Source organism: Phyllostomus discolor, chromosome 8 (genome assembly GCF_004126475.2).
Source record: "Phyllostomus discolor isolate MPI-MPIP mPhyDis1 chromosome 8, mPhyDis1.pri.v3, whole genome shotgun sequence".
In the NCBI taxonomy this organism is placed as follows: domain Eukaryota; kingdom Metazoa; phylum Chordata; class Mammalia; order Chiroptera; family Phyllostomidae; genus Phyllostomus; species Phyllostomus discolor.
Genome location: NC_040910.2, coordinates 49,234,080 through 49,255,862, shown reverse-complemented (window position 1 = coordinate 49,255,862; position 21,783 = coordinate 49,234,080). Strand labels below are relative to the sequence as shown.

The 21,783-nt window shown below is 48.9% G+C and overlaps 1 protein-coding gene across 2 annotated transcripts; it reads left to right on the top strand.

Annotated features, from left to right (window-relative positions):
- The first annotated feature begins 1,036 nt into the window (after positions 1 to 1,036).
- TMEM161A (transmembrane protein 161A) lies at positions 1,037 to 20,787 on the top strand. Of its 2 annotated transcripts, none has more exons than XM_028520002.2 (12): positions 1,037 to 1,131; positions 3,684 to 3,787; positions 4,584 to 4,664; positions 5,010 to 5,107; positions 5,248 to 5,404; positions 6,535 to 6,686; positions 17,969 to 18,029; positions 18,109 to 18,252; positions 18,354 to 18,467; positions 18,623 to 18,797; positions 18,912 to 19,008; positions 19,198 to 20,787. In XM_028520002.2, exons 1-12 carry the CDS (start codon positions 1,078 to 1,080, stop codon positions 19,449 to 19,451), a joined length of 1,491 nt encoding a protein of 496 aa, XP_028375803.1. In that variant the 5' UTR covers positions 1,037 to 1,077; the 3' UTR covers positions 19,452 to 20,787. The 2 variants fall into 2 exon arrangements, with proteins under 2 accessions (XP_028375803.1, XP_035888520.1); XM_036032627.1 differs by lacking the exon at positions 1,037 to 1,131 and adding an exon at positions 1,662 to 2,224.
- The last annotated feature ends 996 nt before the right edge of the window (positions 20,788 to 21,783 follow it).

The window sequence follows — 21,783 nt, the reverse complement described above, 5'->3', positions numbered from 1 at the left end:
TAAGACAATCAACCATACAGGCCCTACTAACAGGTACCCACCCCATGAAGACATTGCCCCACCCACCTGTGCATCGACACTCATGCAGACATACATCCATAGAAACAGATGACAAAACTTAGGCACCTAAGCCCTTACTTCCAAGCCTGGAAAGAGAAAACATTGGATTCCGTTCTGTCTCTCCCTTATGGAACACGGTACCTTCACCCCAGCCCACTCTAAGCTCTAAGGGTTCTTCTTCTGACTCTGTAACTTGTTTCTGAGCCCACGAAGCCCAGTTTGATCACTTTTTTCTACCTCTGTGAGGTTCTAAATAAACTTTCGCTTGCACTTGAAAGAAAGAAAATATAAGATTCCTGAGGCTGATGTTTGATTCTTGATCCAGCCATGCCTGAAGTTGATGCTATTTTTAGAGTTTTCTGTTAGAGGAACCAAAATTTATCTTTTTTTGCTGGAGTCTATTTGAGTTGGAATTTATTTATTCATTTGTTTGCTTGTTTGCTTAGGTTCACAACCAGAGTTCTGGATGATAGAAATGAATACGACTTTTGTCAAGTGGAAAAGATTGAGAAAGGAGTCATTCCAAGATGGAAGACAGCATTAACAGAGGCTTGGAGGTATGAGATAGAGTGGCTGGTGGCAAGCTGTACTATAAGATGCACAACCCTACTGGCAGCCAATTGAAGTCAGGCAGAGGGTTCTGAATTCAGCACTAGCACCTGAGCGTCTAGTCAACGGGAGCCATTTAATGTCCTTGATCAGGAGGGTTTCATGTTCAGAACTGTCCTGCAGGAGACAGTGAGTGAGAGGACGAATGAATGTATTGGCCGCAGACCTGTGACACAGGTCCAGATGAGCAGCCTGAGCCTCAGGGAGGGAGGTCACACAGGTGTCCCTGATACAGTCCCGATTCAACCGTGGCGTGAGCGCCTCTGGAGTCTTTGAACTACGACTTCCGGCATGCAACGGGAACGAACCCGGTTCCACTGTGTATGCTCCGCACACAGGCCTAGTGATTGGTCGCAAGGGCTGCTTGTCATACCAGAGTCAGGCTCCGATTGGTCGAGTTCCCAGAAAATGCCCAGAGCCTGGACCCGTGGGTCCTCGAACCGCGCTCCAGCCCGCGACATGGTAAAGGGGTGTCCTGAGACTCAAAGGGAGGGGGTTTCTTTTGTAGGGATTGGAGGCTCGCGCAGAGTGACGTGTGTCTCTCTCTGGGGTCAGAATCTCGCTGCGGGACTTATGAGGGGTTGGAGGGTCTTGCCGAGAGGACTGGAATCCCCTGAACATTCTGAGGGTCCTACTCTCTAGGATCCTGAGATCCCCTGAGAGTACTAGGGACCTGAGCTCGTTCGCGACCCCACAAGGGAGGTCTGGGGTCCTTCTGGGACTCAATCTAGGGACAGGGTCCTGCGGGAGCGCCGGCGAGTCCCTGAGGGTACTGGTATGTGCAGAAGGGCCTGAGGGCCCTGAAAGGAGGGGGCCAGGCTGACGGGATCTGGGTGACCTGAGGGCGGCAAGAATCTCAGTTTGGAGACAGCACAGTTGGAGCACTCAGGTCTCACACGGCTCTAGGTCCAATCTTTGAGTTTGTTGTTAAAATTTATGCCAAGCTGGTGCCTAGCGAGGGTGGGGATCCCCTCAGAAGGAGGCCTGACCCTACTAGAGGCGAGGGGGCAAGGGTTTCCGAGGAGGAGCGTTGGAGGTGGGCCTGAAGTGAAAGCACTGATGAAGGGGGTGTTCTTGAAAGTGGGAGTCATTCTGGGATGGGTGGAGATGCTATGGGCGGTGAGGGACATGGCTCTCTGGACCAGAATGGAGGAAAGATCCAGAGAAATGCCCTGAACGGGGGAGGGAGTGGCAGGCTCCAGAAGATCTTTGGAGATCTGCAGAGTGTGGATCCCAGGATGCTGCTGGTGGCGGGATGTGAGAAACATCCCTGGACAGACCTGGGGGGTGCTTAGGTGGAGGACTCATGCCTTCCTTCTATCCTTCTTAGCTTCCCTCTGGTCCTCTCTTCCTGTTATGGGTACTGGGACCACAGTTCCTACTATGGGCCCCCTCCCTGGGAGCTGTGGGGTGGGGCCAGGCATTGTGGTGGAGTGATCTGAAGCTGGGCCTGCCAAGCCTTGCAAGCTGTGGAGCAGAACTGCACATTGACTGTGAGACTGAGAAGCTGTGGGGAGCCCTGGAGGAGCCACATGCTGTGTTCTTGGAGTGAGGCGTGGGTGCTGCCCCCTCCCCCCCAAAATGCCTGGGGAAGCAGGGGTCTGCAGTTTTGGCAGAGAGGTCCAGGCTGGGGGTGCGGCTGTCTTGAGGTCTTACTGGGCCAGGTCAGCGGTTAACATCCAGGCAGAGTGGGGTTATGGGAGAGAGGCCCACAGAGGGAGGAGAAAAGGAGGCGAGGGCGCTCAGAGGCTGCGAAGTTTGGAGAACGTTGGTGGGAGGCACTGGGGGTCCCCAGAGGAGAGGAGAAGGGGTCCTGGGGGAGAAGTGTGGGTGGGAAGCCTGGCCCTCAGGGCTTGGGAGTGCCCACAGACCTTGACAATGCCGTGGTCATTAGTGCCCGCTGGCCAGTTTGTACTTGGTGGGGGGAGGGTGAGCAATGAGACTAGATCAGTGAGATGTAGAGATCAGAAAGATGGCACCCCACCCTCATTACTGAAAAACTACTTATGGTCTCAGTGTACAAGTCACAGGCATAGAGAAAATGTCCAGTGAGTTGGTTATTTTAATGATGCATTTCCCAGCCGTTACTTCGATTTACAGTGCTAGGCCTGATATTTATCCCACTGGAGCTTTTCCTTTTCAAGTTAGCTTAGTTTTGCCTGATTAAGGGTAATTTAAATAATTAATATTAATCCATCTCATTTTAGTTGTTAATTATAATGTCATAATACTAGTAGATAACTCTCCTGAGCACGTTTTACATAATTACATAATTACTGATAGCAGATCAGTATTTTCTACATTCAAATAGCTTCAGACTGATTATCAAAAAACATTTCTCCTAAAGCGTTTTAAAATAAGCGCGTGAAATGTGTTATGGATTTTTGTTAAAAAGGTTGGTGTATAGAACTTGGTGAGAAAATTCCCAGTGAAAAAACAGTCACCCCGCTCAAAGGGTTGAGTCTGTCCCAGAACAGGTAGCAGCCGGCCGAGGAGGTTGATGACAAGGGGAGGTGCAAGAGGAGAAGTGGGTGACCCAGCCAGCAGGGTGAAGGTTGGAGACAGAAGCTTGCCTGAAACAATTGGTGCCAAGACTGGGACCATGATGGGAGAGGAGCCGTTTTCACTGGGTGCACCGGGGTCATCGTAGGCCCAGCAGGCAGTCACAGTGGGAAGCACTTTGTTTTCAGCTGACGAAAACCAGGCTGCGGAGGTTAATACCTGAAATTCATGGTGGGGACTGGAAGCAAACCTGTCTGAGCCTGTCTCTGCCCCAACACATGCTCTCCATCCCCCCAGCCAGGTATGGGGTTCTGTGCTCAGCAGAGGCTCCCAGGATTGGGTCTGACCTCACCCCAGTCCTCTTCCCCCAAGATGCATCTGGAGCCAGGGAAGCCACCCTCCCCCACCTGGCTCTGCATCTCTATAAATAGCTGGGTTAAGAAGGAGTGATCTTGGAGGGAATGATCTTGTTACTCTCTGGCCAGCTCTACCTGTCATGTCCCCTCCCCCAGGCTGTCCTTGGAGTGCAGCTGGTGGTGACCCTGCTCACTGCCACTCTTATGCACAGGCTGGCCCCGCACTGCTCCTTTGCACGCTGGCTGCTCTGCAATGGCAGGTGAGCAACAGCCCCTCCCAGAAGTGGGAGGGGCCCAGTCTTCTCTGGTTCTCCTCCGCCCTGCCTTGGGCCTTGATGGTAGTTTTTTTCTCTTTTTTTAAGATTGTATTTATTTACCTTTAGAGAGAGAGGAGGGGAGGGAGAAGGAGAGGGAGAGAAACATCAATGTGTTAGAGAAAAATCAATCAGTTGCCTCTCACATGCCCCCAACCAAGTATCCCACCCACTACCCATACGTGTGTCCTGACTGGGAATGGAACTGACAACCTTTTTGTTAGCGGGCTGGCCCTCAATCCTCTGAGCCACACCAGTCAGGGCTGGTAGTTTTTTAAAAACAGCTTTACTGAGATGAGTTAAATACAGCAAACTGCATATTGGGAAAGTGCACAGCGGATTGGTTCTGACAGGTGCACACACAGGAGACCACCTCCACCCTCGGAAGAGCAGCTGGTTCCCCCACTTCACCCCTCTTTCACTCCACTCTCATTGTTAGATGTAGATGTTTCCAGAACTACTTTCTGTCCCTGTTCGGGTCTGGGGTTTGGTGGAAACTGCACACTTGCTCCTTAGGACAGCGTGCACACCTGTCGTGCTGGGAGAATTAGCCAGCAGACACGGGGGTGTCCATGACCCCTGCTGCACTGCCCCAGCCCACCTCCTGTGCCTTGCCCTGGCCTTCCACAGTCCCTGCTCCACCTGTTGCCAGGTGTGCTAGGGTGCAGCCCTCCCTCTGGCTCCAGTCCTGGGTTCCGGGGTTCGCCACTTTGACATCCCCCCTGCCTGTCTTTGTCCTCAGTCTCTTCAGATACAAGCACCCTTCAGAGGAAGAGCTTCGGGCCCTGGCGGGGAAGCAGAGGCCCAGAGGCAGGAGGGAGCGGTGAGTGAGCCCCCTGCCTTAGGGGAGGTTGCCCACTGCAGGCACTGCTGTGGGCACAGAGGAGAATCCGGGACACTGTAGGCTGAATGACTTTTATTGTCATGCATAGGCTGCCTTTAGTAGGCATTGAATGCTTAGAAGTTTGCTGTGGGAAGGCCCCATGGGTGGGTGGTACCCACACTCGGGTGTTTAGAGGAAATCCAAACTAGGGGAGAAGGTACCTCCCAAGCCAGCTCCTGTGCTCTGTGGGTGGCACTCGGCACCTCCCAAGCTGGGGTAGGGAGAGGTGCACTGGACTGGGGAGGAGAGAGTGGAGGATGCTGCTCTGACTCCCCCAACCTGCAGGTGGGCCAATGGCTATAGTGAAGAGAAGACTTTGTACGTCCCCCGAGATACCCCTTTCCAGCTTGAGACCTGCCCCCTCACAGCCATGGATGCCCTAGGTAACAGCCCAGTGGGTCCCCAGCTCCCCTCACATTGCCCACACCCTGGCAGGGTGAGTGGGTAGGGGGAGACCCTGGGACCTCGGGGGTTTGGGGGAGGCCCTGGGCAGGCGGCTTCAACTGAGCAATGTGTCCCACAGTCCTGCACTTCTTCCTGGAATACCAGTGGTTCGTGGACTTCGCCGTGTACTCAGGTGGCGTGTACCTCTTCACAGAGGCCTACTACTATGTTTTGGGCCCAGCCAGGGAGACCAACATTGCTGTGTTTTGGTGTCTACTTACCATCGCATTCTCTCTGTATCCTTCCAGCTCCAGGTGGGGCAGGTGGGGGCACGTTCGAACCTGACTAGGCTCCCTGTCTCCCTGAAATTAGTCATTGGTTGTGGGCTACTGTGACACAAGCCTCCCCCAAACTCAGTGGGGTAAAGCAGTCACTATTTCAGTTGCTTTCCTGGACCAGGCTCAGCTGGATGCCTGGTCTGTGCTCCCTGTAGTGCCCCTTCTAGCAGGCTGGGCCAGGCTTCCACACTGCAGTTTGGCAGCAAGGAGGACGGGGTGCCGCGGGCCTCCAGAGGCCTTGCCCCAGCTGGCCCGCCACGTCCCTGTCCATCCTCACAGTGAAAGCAAGTCTCCAGGCCCACACAGACGTAGGGCTGGGAAGGAGACGCTCCTGCTACAATTTTTAAATTTTTTTACTTCATGCAATTAAAAAAATGTTTTATTTATTGATTTTTAGAAAGAGGAAGAGAGATAGAAACATCAATTTGTTGTTCTGCTTATTTATGCATTCGTTGGTTGATTCTTGTATGCACCCTGACCAGAGATCGAACCTTCAGCCTTGGCCTGTCCAGACGATGCTCTTGCCTATTGCGCTACACGGCCAGGGCAATTTTTCTGTTAAGCTGCACAGAGAGCAGAGGTGAACCCGTGACTTTGGGGACCCAAGTAGGAGAAAATGTCCTCATGGAGTGGGCCTGGGAAGAAGGGAAGCCCATCCTGGGGTCCACACGTCCCTGAAAGCACTGGGGTCTCTTCGGGGCACGTTGGGGACACAGCCCTTGTGTCTGCCAGCTTCTCAGAGAAACAGGCCGTGAAGGTAGCCAGGTAGCCAGGCGGGCCTCCTGAAGAGACTGACCTTTTGGTGGTTTCTAACTGGCCATGCACAGAGTGGTAAGCCAAGCCGGAGACCTGGCCCAGGGGACCTGCCACGTGCATGGCCCCATGCTGCGGTCACAGGTGTGAGCAGCATTCTCGAGTTATGTCCTGGGCTTGTTGATCGGCTCACTCTTCTCTTTGGTCACTCCCCTGCTCCCCAGAACCCCAAACCTAAACATGGTGTTTGTGCTCTGGATTTGGGGTCTCACTGGCTCGGGGTGGTGGAATGGGCAGGGGCATCGCAGGTGGGGCCTCCTTAACTCTGCCCCCAGCAAGGTGTTCCTGACAGTGACCCGGCTGTACTTCGGCACTGAGGGGGGTGGCGAGCGCTCCGTCTGCCTCACCTTCGCCTTCCTCTTCCTGCTCCTGGCCATGCTGGTGCAGGTGGTGCCAGAGGAGACCCTCGAGCTGGGCCTGGAGCCAGGTATGTGCATTAGGGGTGTGGTGTGGACACCTGCCACCCCCCGCTCCTTCCCGTAAGCTGGTGAGTGGGGGGTGTAAGTGGTTTGTTTTACCTGCACACTGTAAGTAAAAGACGTGGCTCCTGGGGCCTGACAGTCTCTGTGGGTTTCTACCCTCAGTCCCCTCCCCGCCCCCCACCCCGGCACCCCCTCGGGCTTTGGGATGAGAGGACATCCAGCCTCACTCTCCAACGGACGCCAGCGGCTGTAGCTGTTCACACGGCCCTCCTGTTCCCCCGCAGTCTGCCCTCCACCCAGCAGCCACAGTGAACATTTACCTATTTTTGTTTAATTTATGGGAGGAAATAGGTAAATGGTACACAATTCATAAAATACAAAAGGCTATAGAGTGAAAATTACCCTTCCACACTGGTTCTCCTCCCTGGGGGACACCTAGGTGCCACTTTTCCTTATAAAAAAAGTAGTGTAGGAGTCTCTACATCTTTTCTTTTTCCCTTAAAAGCAATAAATATTGGAGGTTGTCCCACCATGTACATACGGTACTGTTTCTTGGGACAGGCACATGGTATTTCATCTTTTTAAAATGTTTTCCTTTCTTATAATGAAAAGGTATATTTAGGGGAAAAGGGGCTGGAATCCCCGTGAAGGTTAAAACCTTATCTCTTCCTTTTGAGAACTAAACTAAGGAGGGGACCGAGAAGGTGACAGTGAAGGTCAAGTCGGAAGGTAGTATTATAGTTAAGAGATCCATTCACAGGCCAGACTTCCTGGTCTCCCAGTTTGTATTGAGGCCAGGTCGTGTCGCAGTAGAGAGTCAAGCACTTGGGCTCGAGGTCGGTTAATCCCAGAGCCTTTCTTTTCTTTTCTTTTTAAAGATTTTATTTATTTATTTTTAGAGAGAGAGGAAGGGTGGGAGAAAGAGAAGGAGAGAAACATCAATGTGTAGTTGCTTCTCATGCACCCCCTACTGGGGACCTGGCCTGCAACCCAGGCATGTGCCCCGACCAAGAATCGAACCAGTGACCCTTTGTTTTACAGCCCATGCTCAACCCACTGAGCTACCAGCCAGGGCAGCCTTTAAGTTCTTTTTTTTTTTTAAGTTTTTATTTATTTTTAGAGAGGGAAGGGAGGGAGAAAGAGAGAGAGAAACATCAATGTGCAGTTGCTGGGGGCCGTGGCCTGCAACCCAGGCATGTGCCCTGACTGGGAATCGAACCTGCGACACTTTGGTTCGCAGCCTGCGCTCAATCCACTGAGCTACACCAGCCAGGTGAAGCCTTTAAGTTCTTAAGTAGACATCCCAATGGGGAGACCTGGGGCGGGATCAGCTGAGTATTGCCCACAGTGAGAAGGAAGCTGGGTGAGGAGGAGGCTGTCTGTAGAGACCAGAGAGATGGAGAAGGATTTGGATGCTTTCTCCAAACCTCGCGGAGACAGGGTTAGAGAGTGAGCCGGGGAAGAGCTTCTGTTGCCCACTGCTCCCCTGGCCTCAGCTGCCCACAGGTCTCAGCTGGCCGGAGGAGTGGGAGAAATAGAGATTGTCTCCATATGGGCCACCAAAATGTTAGGGCCATTGGTGATGCAGGCTGTGAAAGAATTCACAAAGAGAAGAAAGAGATTTTATTCGGTCTCCAAGAAAGAAGAGGGGCATGGTGTGGAGAGATGAACCAGCTGGTATTTCATCTTAAGGATGCTCTATTAATATTTACCCAGGCTCCTGAGTATAGACATCTAAGTCTTTTGCCATTAAGTGTTTTTGCACAAAACCATGTTGTTGCAGAACATGGTTTTGGATGTTGGGAATAGCTTTGTGCCTGTGGCCCTGTGCAACAGAGTGTGTTTGTAATTTTGATAATGTTGCAAGTTGACCTTCAGGAAAGATGCACCATCCAGCCTGTTTCCCCACATCCCGCCCCCACCCAGTGTGTTTCCTCAGACTGTTTCGTCTTGGGTAATCTAAGGGGTGAAAATGTAAGTGAGGCTGAGAATCTTTTTATATGCTGAAGAGCTACTCCTCTTTCACTTCCAGAAAAGGTCTGTTCTTTTGCCCAGTTTTTAATGGGTTGTGAGCCTTTTATTGATTTGTAGGAGCTCTCTCTTTCTATATTAAGGAAATTGGCCTTTGTGTGTGATAGGAGTTGCAAATATTTTTTCTTAGTTTCTCATTTTTCTTTTCACTTTTTTTATTACTTGATCGGTCTTTTAAAAACATAATTTGGATCATGTCACTTCTCTGCCTGACACCAGACTCGAATGGTCCTTGGAAAAGGACCAAAATCCTCACTGTGCCTTACATGGCCCTGTTGATTACTTGAGCTTCATCTTTTCCAATTATCCCCGCTCTTCTAGTTTTAAAATTATATAACGTTTGATGTACATAAAAGAACACATGTAAATTACAAAGCAAAATAGTAGCGTAAACACCCATGAACTAATCTTCCAAGTAAGAACTGGCCCATTCCCGCCGCTCATGTGTGGCTCTGGTGTTCCTCGATCCTGCCGCCTTCGCCCTGTTCCCTGCCTCAGCCAGTCTCCCAGCTTTGTGTTCATCCTTCCTTTGCCTTAAAAAACAAACAAACAGTTTCATCACATGTGTTCCTGTCCCTGAAGAATTTATCGTGCAGTTTTACAATGTGTTGTCTTCCAGCCGGGCTTTGCTGTCTCTCTCAGACTGTTTCCAAACTAGGCTGCGTGGGTCTGGGTGCCTTTGGCTCGTCCCTCATCACCATGGATGATGTGGTCAGACTCCGCTCCTCTCTGCTGGCCCTTTCTCCTGTCGATGGACATCTAGGTGGTTTCCAGAGTTTAGCTTTTTCCAGTTGTTACAGGGAACATTCTTGTACATAGTTCCACATATTCACGGCAGGCATTTCTTTTGGGTACAGACTTGGGGACTGTGGGGACATGTTTACCTTTATGAGATGGTGCCTCAGCATTATCAGAGCAGTTTCCAGCACATCCACCAGCCATGTAGCCTGGGGTCCAGAGCATGGACGCAGGGTTCAGGCTGCCCACTGAGTCCCAGCTGGTTCGATTCCCAGTCAGGGCACATGCCTGCACTGTGGGCCTGGTCCCTGGTTAGGGCCTATGCGAGAGGCAACCAATCCATGTCTCCTTCCCTGTCTTTCTCCCTCCCTATAAATGAACAAACATAAGCAAATAAATAAAATCTTTTAAAAAAACCTATGGTACTGGTCTAGCGATGTAGAATGAAGCCTTCTGAGTCCTGATGTGCATTTTTCTAGTGACCTGTCAGGGGCGGGGGTGTTGAGCCTCTTTTCCTCTTTGTTTTTTTCCTCTCGTTTCCTGTTTATTCACAATTTTCTTTCCTCTTTTGTCAAAAGCCTGTTCATGTTGTTGCCCATTTTTCTTTCAGGTTGTTTGTGTTTTTAAAAATTTCTTTTGTGGTAAAATATACATAATATTATTAACATTTACCATTTTAACCATTTTGTAAACCATTTTTAAGTGTACGGTTCAGTGGTGTTCAGTCCATTCACAATGTTGTGTGACTGTCCCCACCATTCATAGAAATTTCTAGTTTTGCAAAACTGAAACTCTGTCCCCATTAAATACTAACTCCATCCCCCACCCCCTAGCCTCTGTTGCCCACCATTCCACTTTCTGTGTGAGTCTGACTACTCTTGGACTTCCAAAAGTGGAATCATACAGAATGTGTCCTTTTGTGACTGGCTTATTTCATTGAGCACAGTATTCTCAAGGTTCATCCATGTAGCTGGTGTTAGAATGCCCTTTTTAATGGTGCATAGTATTTCATTGTATGAATGGACCACATTTTGCTTATCTATTTACCAACCAATGGACACTTACATTGCTTTCATGGTTTGGCTCTTTTGAAAAATGTTGCTATGAATATGTCTGTACACATATCGTTTTGAGGCACTGCTTTTTTTTTTTTTGTCTTAAACAACAGCAACATTTGTTTTGCCTCAAAACTAGCGAAAAATTCAACAAACATTTTTAAAAAGTGACAGTGCCAATGAATTCAAACAAGACTATTTAGCCCTGGGTTGAAGTGTCATCCCACACACCAAAAGGTTGCAGCTTTGATTACCAGCCAGAGCATGTGGCTACGTTGCGGGTTTGGTCCCCAGTTGGGGCACATACGGGAGGCAACTGATGGATATTTCTCCCTTATATCACTGATCAATGTATGTGTGTGTGTCTCTTCTCCCTCCCCCTCCCTCTTTTTCTCTTTCCCTTCCTCCCTAAAATCAATCAACATATTCTTGGGTAAGGATTAAAAAAAAAAAAAAAAGAGCCCTAGCTTGTGTGGCTCCATAGATTGAGTACTAGCCTGTGAACCAAAATAAGGCACATGCCCAGGTTGTGGGCTGGTCCCCACTTGGGGGCAAGCAAGAGGCAACCAGTGAGAGTTTCTCTCACACATCGGTCTTTGTCTCCCTCGCTCCCTCTCTCCCTCTCTCCTCCTCTCTCTGGAAATAAGTAAATAAAATCTTTAAAAAATAAAATAAGATAAAAAATACTTATGATAAACAGTATTCTTTCAGTCAGATGGATTTGGGGGGACCCCTCTGCATCTCTTATATGTTATTTCCATGATTTTATTTTTTAGTATTTTTATTTTTTAAATTACATTTTATCGATTGTGCTATTACAGTTGTCCCAGTTTTTCCCCCTTTGCCACCCCACTCTCTCAGGCAATCCCCCCACCACTGTGTTCATGTCTATGGTTCATGCATAGGTTTTTTTGGCTTCTCCATTTCCTATGTTGTACTTTACATCCCCATGGCTATGCTGTACCTATTTGTACTTATAAATCCCCTCACCTCTTCACCCATTCCCCCACACCCCCCTCCCATCTGGCAACCATCAAAACTCTGTCCGTATCCATGATTCTGTCTCTGTTCTTGTTTGCTCAGTTTGTTTTTTAGATTCACTTGTTGATACATTTGTATTTGTTGCCATTTAATTGTTCATAGTTTTTATCTTTTTCTTAAATCCCTTTAATATTTCATATAGTAATGATTTGGTGATGATAAACTCCTTTAGTTTTTCCTGGTCTGGGAAGCTCTTTATCTGCCCTTCGTTTCTAAATGATATCTTTGCCAGATAGAGCAATCTTGGCTGTAGGTCCGTGCTTTTCATGACTTGGAATATTTCTTACCAATTCCTTCCAGCAGGCAGTTTCTTAAGAGAAATCAGCTGATAGTCTTATGGGAACTCCCCTGTAAGTAACGAAATGTTTTTCTCTTGCTGCTTTTAAGATTCTCCCTTTATCTTTAACCTTTGGCATTTTAATTATGATGTGTCTTGGAGTGGGCCTCTTTGCATTCATCTTGTTTGGAACTCTCTGTGCTTCCTGGACTTGCATGCCTATTTCCTTCACCAAATTAGGGAAGTTTTCTTTCACTATTTTTTAAAAATATATTCCAATTTCTTGATCTCTCTCTTCTCCTTCTGGCACCCCTATGATGAGAACGTTGGAATGCTTGAAGTTGTCACAGAGGTTGCTTACATTATACTTGGGTTTTTTTTTTGGATTCTTTTTCTTCTTAATTCTGATTGGTTGGTTTTTGGTTCCTTATGTTCCAAACCATTGATTTGATTTTTGGCTTCATCCACTCTACTGTTGTTTCCCTGTAAATGTTCTTTATTTTAATTAGTGTGCCCTTCGTTTGTGACTGGATCTTTTTTATGCTGTTGGGATCCTCACTAAGTTCCTTGAGCATTCTTATAACCAGTGTTTTTAACTCTGCCTCTGATAAATTGCTTATCTCCATTTTGTTTAGTTCTTTTTCTGGAGTTTTGATCTGTCCTTGCATTTGGGCCACTTTTCTTTGTCTCCTCTTTCTGGCAGCCTTCCTGTGTTTGTTTCTATGTATTAGCTAGAGCTGCTTTGACTTCTTGTCTTGATAGCATAGCTTAATATAGTAGGTGTCCTGTAGTGTCCAGTGGCACAGCTGCCCCTTTCACCCAAGCTGGGTAATTGAGGTGCACATTTTGTGTGGGCTGAGTACACTGTCTTGTGGTTGAGCCTTGATTACTGTTAGCAGATCAATGGGAGGGATTTACCCAGGCCCATCAGCTGCAAGTATTGGCTGTGACCACTGACTACCACCCTCTGCCCTCAGTGGAGGATCAGCTGTGCAGGGGCAGGGTGGTGGTGCTCCAACATTGTCTGTAGTTATCCACTGGGTGCACAAGCTCTGGAGTTTCTCAAGCGGTACAGGCCAAGGTCAGTCCCCACTTGTGTTTTGCCTGTCACCACCCTGCCTGAGCTATAAAGCAATCTGAGATGGCTGCTTCTTGTGCTGGATTGGAGGTTCCCAGGAGAAGCCAAGCTGTGAATCTAGGCTGGCTGCTGCTAGTGCCAGGCCTGTGGCCCCTTAGCAAGAGATACGGGGGTTGGGGGCTCACTGACACCACCCACTGCTTGTTTGAGAGGATTTAGGAAGTTGTGCAGCATGAGCCAAGACCAGCCATTCATATGGAAAAGTCACTGGGGTGGGCCTGTAAGTTGATGGGACAGAATATCTGGGGATCTCCAGGACAGGGCAAACAGTGTGAACCAGGTTGATGGAGTCTCGTGGCTCTGTGGGTGGAGGGGTGAAAAAGGAACAATGGCCTGCCTTTCTGTCTGGGAGAAGGCTGTCCCCCAGCTCTCACCTTGATGCCAGACACTTTACTTTCTCCCTGTATGCCACTGGTCCCTTTCAAGCTGCTACCCCAGTGCTGGAGCTCAGAGGGAGTGAGTATGATTAAGTCCATGTGTGGGTTCTTTAAGAGGAACTGCTTGGGACTCTAGAAGTTTCTTCTACTGACTCAATTCCCACTAGTTTTTGCAGCTAGAAGTTGTGGGGGCTTATCTTCCTGGCACTGAAAACTTTGGCTGGGAGGCCTGGTATGAGGCTGGGGTATCCCTCCCGAATCTCTGTCCACCACCACATGACCACACGTGGGTGAGGGACCAACCCGTTTCTCCTCTGTGCCCCCTGCCCACCCTGCCTCCTACCAGTCTGGATTTTAAAGATTTTATTTATTTTTAGAGAGAGGGGAAGGGAAGGAGAAAGGACAGGAGAGAAACATCACTGTGTGGTTGCCTCTTGCACGCCCCCCACTGGGGACCTGGTCCGCAAACCAGGCATGTGCCCTGACTGGGAATCAAACCAGCGACCTTTTGGTTCACAGGCTGCGCTCAACCCACTGAGCTATACTAGCCAGGACTGGATGTGTTTTCTTTAATTCCATAGTTGTCAGACTTCCATGCAACTCGATTTCTGACATTTCTGGGTGATGACTGATCTATACTTTAGTTGTAATTTTGATGTGTAAGTGGTTGTGCGAGGAGGCAAGCAATGTTTACCCATGCCACCATCTTGACCGGAAGTCAGTATTAGAAAACATTAAAAAATAGACAAATGATAACTTTGAGGATGACATGAAATCAACATATGTAGATGTCCTTTTAAAAATTTTTTGCAAATATAAAATACATACATATTTTATGAAAAGGATTTGTCAGAGGGAATGTACTTGAACTGTGATAGAAGAAAACAGAAGTGTGGAACAGAAGAACATTATAAATCACTACAAAGCATTCTGTAAGAACAGATATGCATGTACATATGTATCCTCCCACCAAAAGAAAATGAGACTGGGTGCTGGACCACCTTCTTTAGACTGAGATTCTGCTTTTAATCCTCTTGGGTATGTGCCCAGAAGTGGAATCGCTGGCCCATGTGGTAATCCTGTGTTTAATTTTTGAGGAACTGCCATAGTGTTTTTTCCACAGTGGCTGCAGCATTTTACATCCCCACGAGCAATGTACAAGGGTGTCAAGTTTCTCTACCACCTCCTCACTGACACTTGTTGTTTTGTTTTGTTTTTGGTTTTGTTTTTATTATTTTTTTGTTTTTTTAAAGAGTAACCACCTAGTGGGTGTGAGGCAGTATCTCATTGTGGTTTTGACATGCCTTTCCCTAATGATTAGTGATGTCAAGCACCTCATATACTTAATGGCTGTTTGGATGTCTTCTTTGGAAAGATGTCTGTCTGTTCAAGTCCTTTGCCCATTTTTGAATTGGATTGTTTGTTTTTTTTGTCGATCAATTTTAGGAGTTCTGTATATGCTGTGGATATTAATCCCTTACCAAATACCTGGTTTGCAAATATTTTCTCTCAAAGGGTTGCCTTTAAAAAAATGATTTTACTTATTTTTAGAGAGAGGGGAAGGGAGGGAGAAAGAGAGGGAGAAAAACATTGATGGGAGAGAAATGTCGACTGGTTTTCTCTTATGTGAACCCTGACTGGGGACTGTACATGCAACGCAGGCACATGCCCTGAACGGGAATTGAACTAGCGACCTTTCAGTTTGTGGGGGGATGCGCAACCAACTGAGCCACACCGGTCAGGGCTGTGCGTTGACCTTTCACTCCACTGATAGTATCCTTTAATACACAACATTTTAAAATTTTCATGAGGTTCACTGTTTTAAATTTTTTTCTTTTGTTGCCTATGCCTTTGGTGTCATATCTAAGAACTCACCGCCAAATCTAGCATTGTGACGCTTTTGCTGAGCTACATGTCTGTGTTTTTCTTTTTGATTTGTAGGGTTTCTTTACATATTCTTGGTACTGATCCTTTGTTAAATATGCGGCACGTACTTCATCCTATCAAATTTGACACCATTATTTCATGAACTGCCAAAAAATTATTAAAAACACTGTTAATTAAACAATTGCATGCTGTTAATTATTATATGTATCCCAATTTTAGAGAAGTTAAAATGTGAAAAAAATGTGTATCTTGATACTGACTGATATATCCCCCATCTCAAGGCAGTCACGAGTAAAATTAGGTTAAATGCAAAAACAGAAAGTATATCATGGAATTAAATTCTCAGTTTATGGTGAGAATTGGGACAGTGAAAAGACTTTCACTGTCTTTGTGCTTTTTTTCTTTATAATTTTTTTCTTGCCCTGGCTGGTGCAGCTCAGTGGATTGAGTGCCGGCCTGTGAAGGTCCACAATTTCAATTCCCAGTCAAGGCACGTGCCTGGGCCACAGGCCAGGTCCCCAGTAGGAAGCACGTGAGAGGCAACCACACATTGATGTTTCTCTCCTTCTCTTTCTCCTTCCTTTCCCCTCTCTCTAAAAATAAATAAATAACATCTTTAAAAATTTTTTTTCCTCTAACAGAGAAGTTGATAGAAAGCTCTAATGACCTCACATGCTCTTGACCTAGATTCATCTGACCACACGTGCACTGTTTTCTGTGCACATACACCACATTTGTTTTGGCTGAGCCTTTGAATGTAGTTGCTGCCATCACTTCTGGTGTCTTTTGACGAACAGAAGTTTTCCTTCCGTTCTCAATGATCACAAAGATGGTGTATATTTTCTTCCAGAACATTTCAAGTTTCATCAAGCCCTTAAAACTCCTGGGCATTCACTTTTATATTATGAATAGGGGTCACACTGACTTTTTTCTAGGATACAATCTTGAGAAACAATTGCGTTTTAGTGAATTGTGGGTTCTTTTCCAATCCTTCTCCTTTTATGTGGCTGGGACTTGTGGATTTTAGAGCAGTACTCTGGCAGACTTCCTCTCCTTGTTTCAGTTTCTTAGTTGGCTAATTAATTCACTAATTTTCAGCCTCTATCTGTTTACAGCAGTTAAGGCTATAAATATTTTCTAACTCCCATTCTGTCTGCCGCAAAGTTTTGACTTGTATTTCCATTATCATGCAGTTCTGGGTATTTTATGTTTCCATTGTGAGTTTTAGCCTTTTAAAAAAACTTCAAACATGGAACTTGAAAAAAATTCTTGTTTATTTCTAGCTTAATTGCACTGTGGTTACAGAAGACGGTCTATTTGAAATAAGTCCTTTCATATTTGTTAAAACTTGGCTTATGGCCTAGAATGGGATCAGTGTCTGTGGCTGCCCCGTGTGTTCTGGGAGAACACATGTTCACTGCCTCTCCGTGTGCAGTGAGTTTGAATCTCCCTCTGGAGGAGAGGTCTCAATTTCTGTAGCCTTTACAGTTTTCTTTTGATTAGTATTTATTAGCCTTCGTAACATCTCTTTTCTTTCAACCTTCCAGTGACCTCATGTTGAGGTATGTCTCTAAAAAACACGTAGCTGGGTCTTTTCAGTCAAGTCTGACCATCTATGTTGTTAACTTCGACATTTAATCTGCCTGTGATTATTGTGATTAGACATACTTGGCCTTGTTTCTGCCATCTATTTTACTTTATATCTGTCCCTTTTCTGTTGTTACTGGTGACGTTGGCTGCCAGTCTAATTGTTCTTCCTTTCTAGGTGATCTTGGCTTAACTCCCTGGCTGCTTTGCAAGCTCTTTGTGTTTGGTGTTCTCCAGTTTCACCAGCATGTCTAGGTGTGGATTCCTTTGTGTCTGTGCGGTTCGCTGTCCTTTGTGTGCGGCATCCGTCCTGCAGACTTCTCAACGCTTCTCTGGCAGTGGCCCTCTCCCCCTTCATTCTCTCTCTCTCTCTCCTTTTGGGGCTCTGACCTGATTTTTGCTGGGTTTTTATTCTGTCCTTACCTCTCCATCTCCCTTCATCTTCCCCACCTGCTTGCCTTTCTGAGTTGGAATCTGAGTAACTGCTTCAGATCCAATGCATGAATTCTTCTTTGGCCGTTTCTAATTTCCTGTTTCATAACCTATCATTCCAGTAATTATATTTTCCCTTTGGAAGAACTTAATTGGCCTCTCTGCAAATCTGCCTGATCATCTGAGGTAGTCTTGTGCCACCTGTTCTGTGATTCCCTCAGTCAGCTTTTATTTCCCTCAGTCATTTCACATGTAATTGATAACACCATTTCTGAATTTCTCTGGGGTCGACACTTTTCTTTTGCTGACCCTCCTTTCTGGTGATTTTTTTCCTTGTGTGTTTGGTGATTTTGGTTGTGAGTTCATGTTTACTTGTTTTTACTCCGTGGAAAATCTGGGGGCCTGAACTGAGGGTCCCTCCCAGGACTCCGGTTTCCTCCCGTGGGAGCCCATTACGCCCCCCGATTCCTGGTGTGGTCCTGTGAGCTCCTGTTCAGTGCTCCTTTCCCGGTGTCCCCCAGTCCAGTCAAGGGTCTGCCTGGCACTTTCTCCTGTTCTTTGAAAAGAGCCACAGGTCACTAGAGCACTAAAGCCCTGGGCATGGGTCCTGGCTGCCACCAGCACATTCCTACCTGAGAAGCAAGAGACATCTTGGAGGTGGTTGGAGAAGGCTCTGAGGCCCCAGGGGTCTATTCTACCCCACCCTTCTCCTTGTCTTCGCCAGGCCTGGCCAGTGTGACCCAGAACTTGGAGCCACTTCTGAAGTCACAGGGCTGGGACTGGGTGTAAGTCCTGGGAAGGGAGAGGGGGCAGGGGCAGGGGCAGCCAGGCTATGGGGTTCCCTGACCCATCTCTTCTTCCCAGGCTTCCTCTGGTCAAGCTGGCCATCCACGTGGGGCTGGCGATCTTAGGCTCCATGCTGGGCGCCTTCCTCACCTTCCCAGGCCTGCGGCTGGCCCAGACCCACCGAGATGCACTGACCATGTCGGAAGACAGGCCCGTGCTGCAGTTAAGTGGGGAACTGGGTGGATGGGAGGTTAGGGAGCCTAGGGGAGAGGATGAGGAGATGGTAAGTGGCTGGGCCTCACCCCGCTGTATCCTTGCCCCAGGTTTCTCCTCCACACCAGCTTCCTGTCACCCCTGTTCATCCTGTGGCTCTGGACCAAGCCCATTGCACGGAACTTCCTGCGCCAGGCACCCATAGGGGGCGCACCCGTCTCCCTGTGCGTATGTGGGTGGGGCCAGGAGGGAGCACAGCTGGGGGCCCATCTATGTACTCCAGTCTCTGAGGCTCAGGGAGGAGCCTTGGGAAAACTGTGGATCCTGGGGAAAGGCCCTGGGGCAGAGGGGGGCCTCATTAGCCCCCTCTACTGTGCAGGCTGTCGGACTCAGCCTTTGACTCACTGCGCCTCTGGGTGTTGGTGGCACTGTGCCTACTGCGGCTGGCAGTGACCCGGCCCCACCTGCAGGCCTACCTGTGCCTGGCCAAGGGCCGCGTGGAGCAGCTGCGGCGGGAGGCTGGCTGCATCAAGGCCTGCGAGATCCAGCGGCGGGTACGGGTGCCTAGAGGAGGGAACCTGGGGTGCGGGGCAGGCCTTCTAGTCCTCCCATGCATGAGGCCCACCGGCATCCAGAAGGTCACCTGCTACCTGCTTCCTGTCCACCAGGTGGTACGGGTCTACTGCTACCTGACAGTGGTGAGCCTGCAGTACCTAACGCCAGTCATCCTCACCCTCAATTGCACACTTCTGCTCAAGACGCTGGGTGAGAGGAAGCGGCCTTGTGGGGAGAGGGTGGGCTGCGTGTGAGTCCCTGAGGCCACCCTGGCCTCAGCCCCCCTCCCTCTCCTTCCTTCCACCTCTCATCCTCCTGCCCCTCCATCTCCTCATTCCACTCCCCTCCCCCCACCTATCCCTCCCTCCACTTCTCTCTCCCTCTACTCTCTTCTCACAGGTGGCTACTCTTGGGGCCTGGGCCCAGCCCTCCCTCTATCCCCAGTGCTGGCAGCAGCCCAAGATGGCTCAGTGGGCCCAAAGGAGGACGAGGCCCAGCAGGCAGTGGCCCGGATCACTGGGGCCCTGGGTGGCCTGCTCACACCCCTCTTCCTCCGTGGCACCCTGGCCTTCCTCATCTGGTGGACTGCTGCCTGCCAGCTCCTGTCCAGCCTCTTCGGCCTCTACTTCCACCAGCACTTGGCAGGCTCCTAGCCACCTGAAGACACTCCTAGGGCCCTGTCGTTGCCCCCTGTGTGCGTGCCTCCGTATATCCAGGTGCAAGTGGGCCTGGGAGTCCCCACTGTGCTCACCTCCTCACTGCAGTGCCTGAGCGGGCCCCTGAAAGCTTCTGTCTCAAAACTACATCCTAAGGCCGGTGGCAGAGGGCCCCTCAGCCATTGTTCCTGGATTGCGTGTGGACATTCAGGTTTGACAGCAGAGCAAGGGAGCCATTCCTCTGCATAACTGTGGGGCGGCATTTTACAAACAGGGAAGCCAAGGGAGAGAGGGGTGCGTGAGCCTGTGGTGCTGGGCTGGCCACAGTGGCTACTGCCCACTGCCACAGGTGTGTGGGGACTGCTTTCCTATAAAGGACGCACACGGACCAGTGGGCACATTATCGAGGCCATGGTGACCCAGGGGACAGAGGATGAGAGGCCTTCTCCGACTCCAGCATTTTTCCGTCACCATGGCTGCAGTGGGATTCCGGTATGTGTGTGTGTGCAGGCGTGTGTGTGTGTAACAACATATGTGTGGCTGAAAAGCCAAAATTCAACTGAGTAAATTTTAATGATTTTAATTGGCTTTATTCAATGACTCATGAATCAGGCAGCATCTCATGCTTTTGTTATGTGGATAAATATGAAAAGTGTATTAAAAACAAGGGTTAAAACTTGGGTTGAGGCCAAACTAAACACATCATCCAATTCTGATCCTTCTCAAACCCCTAACTACAGAGGCTTCAGTGTGTTCCAGAAGGTGGAATTAAGGGAGGAACCACAATTGACTGCTAAACCCTAAGGCCAGGAAACAGCCTGATTTACCTGTAGAACCTTCCAGAGGCACTGAATGCACCAGGTCCTAAGAGGCAAGGCTGAGGGAGCAGGGAGACAGGGAGGCCACTGGCGTGGAAGCTGTTGGAAAGTTCTCAGGTGCGTGTGTCCCTCCCACAACACCATTGCACAGCCAGGAGGGAAGCCAGGCTGGCAGGGAGTGTGGTAGCAAACAGGGTTAGGCAGCTACACGTACGAATGCTAAGTGGAAAGTGCTACCATCCCTCGCCCTGCCCGTGGAATTCAGAACCTTCCAGACGTGAGACTAAAGAACTCTGGGGATTCCCACTGGCCCAGGAAGGATCTAATGACAGTGGCACCACGGAGTTCCCATCAGCCACCAGCTTAGCTGTGAGTCCATGTGTCCCCCACACTCACTTGGTCTTCCACCTGCTCGTCTCAGCCATATTCCTCACTGTGAGCAGACAACCAGGAGGACCCAGGGGTCTGAGGAAGTGTCCAGTGTGGGGAACAGACCCAAAGAGAAAAAAAACAACTTTGGGAAATGGACTCTACGGGGGGAAGAGAACTTAAAGAACAGTTCTTGGAGAAAAGAGATTGTATTCATGAAACAAGAATGCTACTGCAGCCCTGGCTGGTGTGGCTCAGTGGATTGAGTGCTGGCCTGTGAACCAAAGGGTCACTGGTTTGATTCCCAGTCAGGGCACATGCCTGGTCGTGGGTAGAGGGCGTGTGAGAGGCAACCACACGTTGATGTTTCTCTCCTCTATCTCCTTCCCTTGCCCCCACCCCAGAATAAAAGATGTAAAATAAAATTGTAGAAATCTTACAGAAGGAACAACAAGATAAAAGATAAGCAAAACAGCTGTGGCTGGTGTAGCTCAGTGGATTGAGCATGGGCTGCGAAACAAAGGATCGCCAGTTCGATTTTCTTTCCCTCTCTCCCTCCCTTCCCCTCCCTGTAAAAGTAAATAAAATACAACCTTAAAAAAAATAAGAAGTAAGAGATTTTATTAAAAGATAAGCACAACAAGAACTGATCAAGAGGAAATTAGAAACTTGGCTCAAAGAAGAATCTCCAAAATAGCGCTCTGTCAGGAGAGACCTGAGTGGATGCTGACGGGCACTTTGTGGGGTGATGCCATGGAGGAATGCAGAGGGGATTCACCAGGGCCAAAAAGCTCCAGGGCCTTTTGCTGCCTTATGCTGAGTGACAAGAACCCTGTCCCGAGGGATGTCTGAGAAGCCTGGAACAAAGCCAGCTCCCAGTAAGGACGGAACAGGCCACATCTAGTGGCCCAGGAATCAAAGCTGACGAGTGTCATCTTCCAACTGTGCAGGACCTGCACTACCTGGCACTTTAGGAGTCACCAGGGACTCCCTGTCAGCTGACACCTGGGAGACTCAGAGCCCACTGAGCACAGTTCTTCCTGCAGCAGTGCCACAGGCTGCCTGGACCCGCTCTTGTCCCACCACAGCTGTGCATGCTCACTGCTTTGGAGCTCAATACCATGCGGTCTGGGGACACAGGA

Coding starts and splice junctions, on each gene's coding strand:
- TMEM161A (XM_028520002.2), top strand. CDS start 1,078: ATGCCCAGAGCCTGGACCCGTGGGTCCTCGAACCGCGCTCCAGCCCGC. Junction 5,108..5,247: donor CACAGCCATGGATGCCCTAG/GTAACAGCCCAG, acceptor TGTGTCCCACAG/TCCTGCACTTCTTCCTGGAA. Junction 18,798..18,911: donor CCTGCGAGATCCAGCGGCGG/GTACGGGTGCCT, acceptor CCTGTCCACCAG/GTGGTACGGGTCTACTGCTA.